This window comes from Podarcis raffonei, chromosome 11 (genome assembly GCF_027172205.1).
Source record: "Podarcis raffonei isolate rPodRaf1 chromosome 11, rPodRaf1.pri, whole genome shotgun sequence".
NCBI lineage: Eukaryota > Metazoa > Chordata > Lepidosauria > Squamata > Lacertidae > Podarcis > Podarcis raffonei.
Window position 1 is genome coordinate 227,907 of NC_070612.1, and position 10,362 is coordinate 238,268.

At 57.4% G+C, this 10,362-nt stretch overlaps 1 protein-coding gene across 1 annotated transcript; it reads left to right on the forward strand.

Annotated features, from left to right (window-relative positions):
• Positions 1 to 340: 340 nt before the first annotated feature.
• On the forward strand, positions 341 to 10,002 carry CREB3 (cAMP responsive element binding protein 3). The gene is made up of 11 exons (XM_053408446.1): positions 341 to 455; positions 961 to 1,092; positions 2,655 to 2,789; positions 2,878 to 3,187; positions 4,545 to 4,663; positions 4,814 to 4,906; positions 5,292 to 5,398; positions 6,682 to 6,750; positions 7,223 to 7,307; positions 7,679 to 7,766; positions 8,784 to 10,002. The coding sequence occupies exons 3-11, from the start codon at positions 2,655 to 2,657 to the stop codon at positions 9,167 to 9,169; spliced, it is 1,392 nt and encodes a 463-aa protein (XP_053264421.1). The 5' UTR covers positions 341 to 455; positions 961 to 1,092; the 3' UTR covers positions 9,170 to 10,002.
• Positions 10,003 to 10,362: the final 360 nt, after the last annotated feature.

The window sequence follows — 10,362 nt, forward strand, 5'->3', positions numbered from 1 at the left end:
ATAGAGTATACAGTCAAAGCAACCTAACAGAAAACTAAAATAAAAAAATTTTTTTCTTTCCAGTAGCACCTTAAAGACCAACTAAGTTAGTTCTTGGTATGAGCTTTCGTGTGCATGCACACTTCTTCAGATACACCTAAAACTAAAATATTATCTTACAGCTTTTCAAATCAAACATTACAAAGGTCAGCTGCGGAATACCTCTTCCTTCCCCGGGCGGGGCTGGAGCGAGGGAGGTCCCTCTGACGGCAGATCCAGGCCCGGCCGGCCGAAGGGGGTTTCCCGGCCGCGAGCGACACTTGCCTCGGCCAATGCGGCCCCGGCCTCTCCGCCGCTTCGCCAATCAGTGCGCGGGGAGGGCGGGCCTCGGCCAGTTCCTGCACTCGAGTGACGTCGCTTTTGCTGCGTTGGAAGGCGAGCGAGGAGACGGAGCGGAGGCGCAGCGGGCCGCGCAGGTGGGTGGGGTCCCGTCGGGGTCCCGTCGGGGTCCCGGGGCTTCCCTTCTCCCCGTCCCCAGCAGATCTGCCCCTGGGACCCCTCCCGCCCGGTCCTTTCTCTCCGGGGGACCCAGGAGTCCGGCGCCGCCCCGCCCCTCTCTCTGGGGCCCCGACGGCGCGCCCCAGCCTCGGCCGCGACGGGGCGGCGGCTGCCTCCGCCTCCTCCGGGCTGGCCGCCTAGTCCACTGCCCGGCCAAGGCGCGGATCGGGGCCGGGGCCGCCGCGAGATCGCGGGGCCTCCTGTTCCCGAGGGGGAGGGCAGCCTCGGCTCGAAACCCCACGTCCCGGGGCAGCCAAGCCCGGAGGGATGACCTACCGGAGCCCACCCCCGTTGGGCAACCTGGTGGTCCTGGGCCTTTGCGGAATCATAGACGGATAGAAGTGGGCAGTTGGGAGGGACCCCCGAGGGGCATCTAGCCCACCCCCTGCAATGCAGGGGTTACAACAAAAGCATCCCTGACAGGTGTCTACGCGACCTCGGATTCAAAGCCTCCAGCCGAAGTGAAGGACGACCCTTTTTGTGCCCCACCTGCCCAGCTGGGGCTCCACAGCGAAGCTCCTTCCTTTAGTTCTGGGAGCATCTCCTTGAGGACAGGTAAGCAAAATGGGGGGAGCCCAAAGCCCCCCCCCAGCTCCTGCTTCTCACTGCTGCTCCTCTGCACAGCTGCCTCTGTGGTGGCAGGGGGGGGGGGGAGAGGGAGAGCTCACCGTCCAGATCTCTTGGGCACAACCTCAGGTGCCTCCAAGCTGTCTGCATCTGACAATGTTATGGAAATTAATGATGTGCCGTTATAAACATACAGGGATGAGTGCATTTGCAAATACACGTGTCCAGGTGTGCCAACGGGAAATTTTTTTTGGGGGGGGGACACCCAGGTAAGCCCTGTCCCATTATATTATATTGTAATGCTTTGAGTTAAGGATTTGCTGAACAAATAATTTGAAATGGAATACAAGAAGGGGAGGTATGAGGAGGTCAGAGAAATATGTTATTGAAAAGTTTGTATTATGAACTATGTCTTTTTTAATCTTTTTGTTTGTTTTTTGTTTGTATGAAAAATTGAAAATCTTAATAAATATCTTATTTTAAAAAAAATTATTGGGAGGGGCTGAAGGGACGCTCCTCTGCCCCTGTCAACAAAACACCACAGCCTCTGCATGCAACTCCAGGTAATGCAATAGGAGCTGTTGTGGAAATGGACTTTGCAACATAACTTGGTGCAATATCACTTTTACCAGCAACACCTGAGGTGGAATAGTACAGAGAGCAATACGGCAGCCGAGTTTCACCTTTGTCAATCACAAAGCAGGAAATTGTTCCTGAGCCTCCTCTCTCTGTAAAACTGGTTTTAGAGGTATTGATAACTCTGCATGATGTGTGAAAACAGATTCTGGAGTCAAGGTATTTCAAAATAATGGCTTAGGCTGGCCAGCAAAAGGGAATCAGGTATGTTGACAGACGGGAGACAAGCTACATTCAAATTTCTCTTTCTGTGATGCTTGTATGATTCTTTTAGTGGGTTTTGGTTAAGGGGTTGAGGAAAGCTTTTAAAAGCTGTTATTCACCTTTGTTCTGGGTTGTCCTCACCTCCTTGTAAAGTGGGGGGGGGGGGATTCTGTTGCAATAGAAAAATAAAAATCTGCCTGCTTAGACTGGGTCCTGCCTCCAGTCCTCCTTCTCTGACCATTCATGGACATTGGGGACTCTCTTAAGGGGGAGCTGGACTGCCAAAGCTAACCTCAGTTTTTCATGTAACAATGGCCGTTGCCCATCGGTGGAATTGGCACTACGGGATACCCATTCTGATTTCGTCAGCACTCAGTCATTTAGCATCTACACCCTGGAACTCCCTGCCTATTGATACCCGGCAGGTGCCTTGTACTCTTTTTGGAGCCTGATAAAAACATTCTTCTTTTGACAAGCCTACCCTGAAAATGCTTAGAAAGTTGATGTGAATTTTAACCAGTTTTAATATTAACTTTCTGTATTTTTAAAGTGCTGTTGTAATTTTTTCTTGATTTTCTTGTTTTATCTTTTTGTAAAGCTGAAGGTGAGTTTTTCCGAGCAAGTGGAGTACATGTTCAAATAAATAGTCAGTTTTCCTTGGGGGCTCCTGGCCCTGCTGCCTGGCCCTGACACCCTCCCTCTCCCTCCAGATGTTGTGCCCAGAGGAAATGGCTTGTCTGGCAGATGAGGACCTCCTTGACTTCCTCCTCCAGGACGGAGGTCCCTCAGCTGATCTGGGCAAGGGAGGCTTCCTGCCAGAAGACTGGGACTTTCCAGGGCCCGAGGTGAGTGCCAGCTGCCTTGGGCAAGCCAGGGGTGGGGTTGCTGCTGCTCCAGCCCCCCCCCTTGCCTCACACCCTCCTTTCCCTCCAGGCCTTGGGCGAGGAGGAGGTGGACGACTTTCTGAGGTGCCTCCTGAGCCCTTTTGCAGAAGAGTCCAGCGGCTCTCCAGACCCCTCCCCTCCTCACAGCAGCAGCAGTCTTGCCGAAGAGCAGAACTTCTCCTGCAGCCCCGGAAGCTGGGAGGGGTCCCCCACTGGCAGCCCCGCCGGCTCCGAAAGTGTCCAGTCCGACCACAACTACTCCCTGCACCCGGCGCTGCCTGGGCCCCCCGAAGGCTCTGCGCTGGAGAGCGCCAGCTCCTCCTCGGATGTGGGCGACGGGGATGTCGCCATTGACCTGGGTGAGTGCCCAGGGCGTCTGGGGTGGGGGGTCCTGCAATGTCCCTTGGGGCAGGCGCTGAGCTGGGCCAGAGCAGGCAGGCTCTGAGCTTTCCCCTGTGCTTGCTGATGTGGCGCTGCAGAACCTCTCTCTCTCCTTCCCTCCCTCCATCTCTCTCTCTCTCTGCATCTGCTGAGTAGCTTCTTTAGGACCAGGAAGGAGAGAGGAGGAAGAAAGGGACAGTTCCCCCAGCAGAGGGAATCAAGGGGTAGCTGGACTGGGACCAGTGCATTAATAATAGTAGTAGTAGTAGTAGTAGTAGTAGTAATTATAATAATAATAATAATAATAAATCTATTTATTTATTTATTTATACCTTGCCCATCTGGCTGGGTTTCCCCAGCCGCTTGGGTCAGCTTCCCAAAAAAGATTAAAAATACATTAAAACATCAGTCATTAAAAACTTCCCTAAGCAGGGCTGCCTTCAGATGTCTTCTAAAAGTCTGGTAGTTGTATATTTCCTTCCTGGTGGGAGGGCATTCCACAAGGCGGGCGCCACTACCGAGAAGGCCCTCTGCCTGGTTCCCTGTAACCTCACTTCTCGCAGGGAGGGAAGCACCAGAAGGTCCTCGGGAGATGGACCCCGGTGTCCGGGGTGGAGACGCTCCTTCCGGTCTACTGGGCCGAAGCCTCCAGAGCAGGAGAAAACAAGCTGGCTCCATCTTTGATTTGTCACTCTTGCTTGGGAGCTTCCCTGGGGCAGGAGGAGGATGCTGGACAAGGGGGCCCACTGCCCTGGTCTGACTCGCGGCCGGTCACTCTCTCTGCCCCCCATCTCTCAACCCCCCCCCCCCGTAGGGAGCTGCCATCGCCCTGAGCAGGGTCTGATGGGCTGGAGAGCTGTTCCCTTTGGGATGCCTTGGAAGGGGAGAGGCAGCGGTCGTGCTTGTTGTTTGCACACACCTTTTCCAGTGGCCAATTAGCCCCCACTTCCTCACATGCGCAGAGCGCCCTCCTCAGTGGGCAGGTGAACAGTAATGGACGCACAGAGGATGCAAGCGGTGAGGGAATGAAATGCAAAAAGCAAGAGATTGCCCCGCGGTGAAACCGTTTCTGTGACCTCATTCACAAAGGAGTGTTGGCAGTGCTGATTTTGGGCCCGATCCCTTTGGGGCCAGGAGCAGCCTCTTTCTTGGCTGGCGCGTGGGATTGGGGTGGAGCCACGAGCGCTGCCATGTTCTCATGACATCCTTGCACCGCCCGGGGCAAAGTGTGCCAAGGAAGGAGAGCAGAGGGGTGTGTCCCCCCCGGCAAGCCTGGGCCCTCTGACCTCATGGCCCCTTCCACACCTGACTGTGTGGCCCCCTTTCCTCTTCCAGAGATGTGGGAGATCATGGAGACTTCGTCAGAGTCCTGCTTCAGCGATCGGGACAGTGCTCTCCCGGTCACAGTTTCCATTGAGGAACCGACACCCCAGCCAAGTGGGGGGGACCTGCAGGTACGAGACGGCCGTGTGTCCCCCTTCGCCCTCAATATATCTGGCTCTCGGGGGGGGGGCTCCCACACGGGCTTCCCTTCTCCTGCCTCTTGGGGGGTGCAGCTTGGCACACCCCACCCAGCCCTACCTCTGAACGTGGTGCTTTTTCAGTTTGACTTCCCTCCGCTGATTCTGACAGACGAGGAGAAGAAGCTTCTGGAGAAAGAGGGCGTCTCGATCCCGTCCAACCTGCCGCTGACCAAGGTGGGTGCCACAAACTCTGCACGTGTGCATGTGCACCCTTGCCCTGAGGTGCGCTTCTGGGCACGGTGGGCAGAGGCAAGCAGGAAATGGGGGTGCAATTCCTGGCTGCAATTCCTGCTTCTCCTGGGGGGGGGGGCTTTCTGGATGGGCTCTCTGTTTTTCTCTGGAACGGTGAGGTCTAGGTGCTTGATTCCAGAGTAAAGGAGTGCCCTTCCTACCAGGGGGTGGCGCTTTTATAGCCAGCCTCCTGTACTTCCCGGGGTGAATGCCCCTTGGGGTTTTTTTTGGGGGGGGGGCACATCCTTTTTGCTCCTGGGTGAACTGGAGGAGGGTTGCTGGCTGCCAGCCTGGCCTTGGCTGACCCTCAGAGCCCTGTGCGCTGCAGGCTGAGGAGCGGGTCCTGAAGAGAGTTCGCCGGAAGATCCGGAACAAGCAGTCGGCCCAGGACAGCCGGCGCCGGAAGAAGGTCTACGTGGACAGCCTGGAGAGCAGGTGAGGAATCAGAATGGTGGAGTTGAAAGGGACCCCGGGGATCTGTGGCAGGCATGGCGGCACTTTTCCTCTCACGCCGTTGAGCCCGCTCTCACCTAGATAAATTGCCCCCACCTCACTGAACAACCCTTTACCTGAAAGTTTCTTTTCCTTTCTGCTTAAAAATTCTAGCCCAGAGTATCCTGTGTGGGAGCTTTGTGAGGGGATAACTAGAAAGTTGGAGTCTCAGACAGGTTTTATTTAAATAAACAATAAAGCTTTATTTAAGAAAAGATAGTATATAGCACATATGGATTAAACTTAGGTTACTTCCAGAATACAGTGCGATTTCCCTTTATTTCGTCCTCAGTTGTTTTTGCGTTATAGGTTTGGTTCTTTCCTTCAGTTCTCCACCCGCTTTAACACTCCTAAGAAATAGACCCAAGGGCTCTCCACCACCCCCCTTCACTGGGCTTGGGAGTTGCTTCTTCTCCTTCGCAGAATCTCTCCCCTCCGGACTAGACTGGAGTCCCAAGGAGGCTGTTCCTTTCCAGCTCCTTCTTCTCCTTGCTCAACATCGGCCTCCCTGTAAAATTCCAGTCTACTCCTCCCCCAGGACTCCACACTCTGTCCTTCCCAATACGCTCAGAGCAGAAGTTGTTTTTTCCAGAACCAGCTCTTGCTCCCTTTCACTCTTTCTCCCTCAACCTGCCTCCCTACCTGTCTCCCAGCCTCTCCAACCAACTCCCAATTAACTATCCTCAAATCCTCTCCTTTTAAACTCTCCCTCCTGGAACCTCAGCCAACCAGAGGCAGCCTTAACTATTTGCTTCCTTAACCATTTGCTGGTAGGGAAAGAAAGAAGGGGGGGCAGAGAGAAACCCTTGTTGATTCAACCTGTCCAGCAACACCAACTTTTTTGTCACAGGGTCATGTAGCCCAGCCCCCTGCCATGCCAAAATCGCAGTGCAAGAGTCCCTGATAGGTGGCCAACTGACTGACTTGTGCTTCTAAACCTTCACTGAAGGAGCATCCACCACCTCCCAAGGGAGTCCGGGGGGGGGCAGAGGCCTCTTGGGCATGGGGGGAGGGGGGGAGGGAGGATGGACACCCCGGGGAGGCAGGCAGAGCAGAGGGGAGGGTTTCCTCAGCAGCGAGAGGGGGCTTTGCAGATCCAGGTGTGCTTCCCTGCCTTCCTGCCTTGGGGCTCCTCTGCCCCCTGCTCCTGCTCCTCCATGGCCCCATCTGAGACCCCGGCTGCCAGGCCCCTCCTGACCCTCTTCTTCTCCTGTCCCTCCCTGCAGGGTCGTCGTCTGTACAGCGCAGAACAACGAACTTCAGAAGAAAGTCCAGCTGCTGCAGAAGCAGAACATGTGAGAGCCTCCTTTGCCTGGCGGGTCCCTGGGAAGGAGGGTGGGCTCCCCTGGGACCTCGCCACCACCTCCTCCCAAGGAGGGCCCTGGGGAGAATGGGGGTGGGGGTCTTCCAGCTCAAGGCGGAGAGCAAGGGGGCAGCCCCAGTGACAGTTCCTCCTTCGCTGACCTCCTGCTGCTGGCACACTGCTTTGGGTTTTGTCATCTTGCTGTGCTGTGCCCCCTGTGACAGCCCTGTGGAGGGAGGTGGGCCACTCCTGCTCCCATTTCATGGGCGGGGGCATTGAGGCCGAGAGGATGGCTGTCCCCAGGCTCCATAGTGCAGGGCAGAAACCAGCCCCTCCAGACCCCGCATCCTCAGTCCGGTCCCCTGGTCATGTTGGACCCTTCCTGGGAGGTGCGTCTGGCTGCAGAGGAGAGCGGGGGCTCGGGGCCAGCAGGAGGCTGACCAGCTGCTCTGCCTCTCCTGCAGGTCATTGCTGGAGCAACTGCGGAAGCTGCAAGCCCTGATCCAGCACTCGACCACCAAGACCACCACGGCCAGCACCTGTGTCCTGGTGAGTTGCAGGACCCCTGCAGCCCCTTGGCTCAGCAGTCCACCCCAGCCTGCTGGCCATTGCCCCCCCCTTCTTGGCCAGAGGGGCTCTGCCTTGTTCCTGGGGGGAGAGGCATCTTCTGTCTGTCACTGGTGCCTCTGACTTCCAGCATTGAGGACTCCTGACTTCTGTGAGGTCCTGGTCCTCCTCCTCCCCGCACCCCTTCCAGCCCCCCCAGGTGCTGTGTTCTCCTGAGCTGCCCCCAAGCTGCCGGCTGCCTGCCTTTGCAGCCCTTGCTGACGGATGCCTGCCCTGGGCTCCCTCTCCGGGGGGTTGGACTAGAAGACCCTTTGGGGCCCCTCCAATGCCACAATTCTCTGTTTCTGCGATAGGTCCTGGTCTTCTCCTTCTGCCTGATCCTCTGGCCCAGCTACTACCCCTTTGGAGGAAGCCAGCAGAAGCAGCTGGAGCTCCAGGGAGGTGAGTCTCCTCAAAGGGTGCCAAGGCGGCTCTTGCAAAAGCCACACGCCGCTGGGGAGGGGGCCGGGTGCAAGTTGGAAGGACATGGGAGCCCCCTTGCCTGGAAATGGGCAGGCTGGCTCAACAGCCCCTGAACCCCACCTTCTTAAGCTGGACAGAAAGCACCTTGGGCAAAGTTTTTCCTGGGATCTCCCCCCCCCCGCCCCGCCCAGCTGAACAGAGCAGCTCCCAGGGCACAGTGGCTTCTTGTCCTGAGACCCTCCGTTTGGCCTTTCCCTGAGGCATCACACAGGGTCCGGCCCCTTGCAGGAGGCAGCCCAGAAGTCCTTGCCACACATTTCACAGGTCTAGCGCCTTCAGAAAATGAGGATTCTGTGGGGAAGGGGAAGAACCTTGATTCTGGAGTGAGCAAAGGGGTGGCAGGGAGGGGGGACTCTGTGGCAGCAGATAATGCAGTCAAGATCAGCCAGATCTCAGCTTGTTTTCTCTGACTGATAGTGGGCCTTGAATGGGAGCTGGGCTGTAAAAGCTGTGTGTGTGTGTGTGTGTGTGTGTGTGTGTGTGAGAGAGAGAGAGAGAGAGAGAGAGAGAGAGAGAGAGAAAGGGAGAGGGGGGGGGAGAGAGAGAGAGCGAAGTTCTGGGTTCTGCAGCTCAGGAGTAGCCACACTATGACACTCAACATCTTCTTGAGTGGGAAAGAAGAAGGTCCAGCCTTGTTGCATTTAATTTTGGAAGAGAGAACTCCTCCAAGGAAGATGACCTGGAAGGGAGGGCCAGGAAAAGCCCTTCAGCTGGATCAGGCCCACAGCACGCCTTGCTCTCTTGGGAGCCAGCCATGTCCCCAGGGGACACCCCCAAGCTGAATGTCGCCTTAGGAGGTTTAGTGGTTGGCATAACAGAGGCTTGGTTGAGTTGTATGCTAGAGAGAGTGAGGGGATGCCAGCAGGACTGAACTGCAGAGTCAAGGCCAGACGGGGCTCCTCACCCCCCGCTTATACGCTCCCTTTGCCCTTGCAGTGCTGTCCCGGAGGCTGCGGGAGTACCAGAGCAGCGTTGCCCAGTTCCAGCCAGTGGAAGCAGCCCCTGGCCTTGCCCCACCCTCCGCACTGAAGGCAGAGCCCCCAGCCGCCCTGAAGGACGCAGCAGCGGGGAGCCTCAACCGGTCCCTGGAGGACCACCGCAGCCCCCCCGCCGAGCCCCACCCGCCCTCCAGCAGCAGCAGCAACTCCTCTTCCGACCCCTCGGCTTCTCCGCAAGCAGAGGGGCTTCCTTTGCCCCCCGAGCACCAGCCTCTGGGGAAGGAGAGGGCCCTCCCGCCAGCCTCTGCCCACCCCCAAGAGCGGGGCTGGGTCGGTCGCACCACCAGCGTGGTCATCCAGCCACGCCACTCGGATGAGATGTGAGGGCTTGGCCCGCAGCCCGTGAATGGCGGGACAGGCCGGCAGGCGCCGCCATGGAAAGACGGGGGGCTCCCGGCCTGCCACTTTTTTGCAGGGAGGAGAAGAGAAGCTGTGCCTGGTTCAGAGACAGAAGCATTTATTTAGCATCCCGGACCCCGGCACCTGGGGGGGGAGGCATCCTGCAGCTCATTGGGCAAGGGGGGGGCCTCCAAGAAACGGCTCCACTCCACTCAGAGTTCGACTCTGGTCTTGAGGGGCCCAGAACTGAGCCGTGGATGCCTGGACTGTGGCTCTCGTGCCCCCCCCCCATATACCGCTTGTGTGTCCCCTGTAGTGGAAGCCTTCTGAGAAGCAGCCTCTTCCTCCCCCGGCCTTTGCTTGTATCTCTTAGGGTGCCTCCACCCCCAGATTAGCAGTGGAGGGGGGGCCCTCTGTGCAGGGGAGCGAGCCAAAAGTGGGAGGGGTGCTATTTGCAGGTAGGGAGGCAGGCTGCTCCAGATGCATCGCCTTGGCATGCGTGGCCCCCACCCACAGAGCAGACCCCCCTGTTCAATCCAGGCACCTGGAAGAGCAACTCCAGCATCTGCCCAAAGGATGCGCTTTCATTGCTGAGACCCCCAGAAGCTGCTGCCCTGGATCCCTGAAGGCTCTTGCTGTGGGCAAGGGAACTCTCAGGGGGGGGTTTCTGGGCAGGCAGCGTCCGGCCTCCCAATGAGACACAGGGAATTGGGACAAGCGAGAGGGAGGAAGGGAGGGCCAGAAAGGCTTCCTCTGCCACCCCCAGGCCCAGTCCTGACCTCTGAGTGGGTGGCGCTGTCTTGGTCCAGGGAAGAAGCCCTGCCCCCTGCCTGTTGAGATGCCCTGAAGGAGTCCCTGCCCCCCCCCGGCAAGCTTGGAGGGGCTTCCTGGACAAAGGGCCCTGGCGACCCCCCTCCCTTCGCCCAAGGGGGCCAGCAGGGCCATTGGTCAGGGCTGGAAACGGGAGCTGGAATCGAGCAGCCGTGGGCATGGGTGGGTGGGCAGAGCAGCCCCTTACCCATCCCTGGGGGGGGGGGAGATAGGCCTGGGGAGTAACCTGGAGCCCTTCTCCTTCCTTTTCACTGTTGAAATGGACTCTCTGCTTCTGTTTGTTTCATTGTTCTTGCTTTTATCTATTTTATCATTGAAAGAAGCTGGATGGGGAGGATAATAGTTTA

Excerpts from the sequence above, each read along its gene's own strand:
- CREB3 (XM_053408446.1), top strand. The coding sequence starts at position 2,655 with ATGTTGTGCCCAGAGGAAATGGCTTGTCTGGCAGATGAGGACCTCCTT. Across the intron at positions 4,664-4,813 it reads CAAGTGGGGGGGACCTGCAG|TTTGACTTCCCTCCGCTGAT; the intron begins GTACGAGACGGC and ends GTGCTTTTTCAG. Across the intron at positions 7,308-7,678 it reads CGGCCAGCACCTGTGTCCTG|GTCCTGGTCTTCTCCTTCTG; the intron begins GTGAGTTGCAGG and ends TTTCTGCGATAG.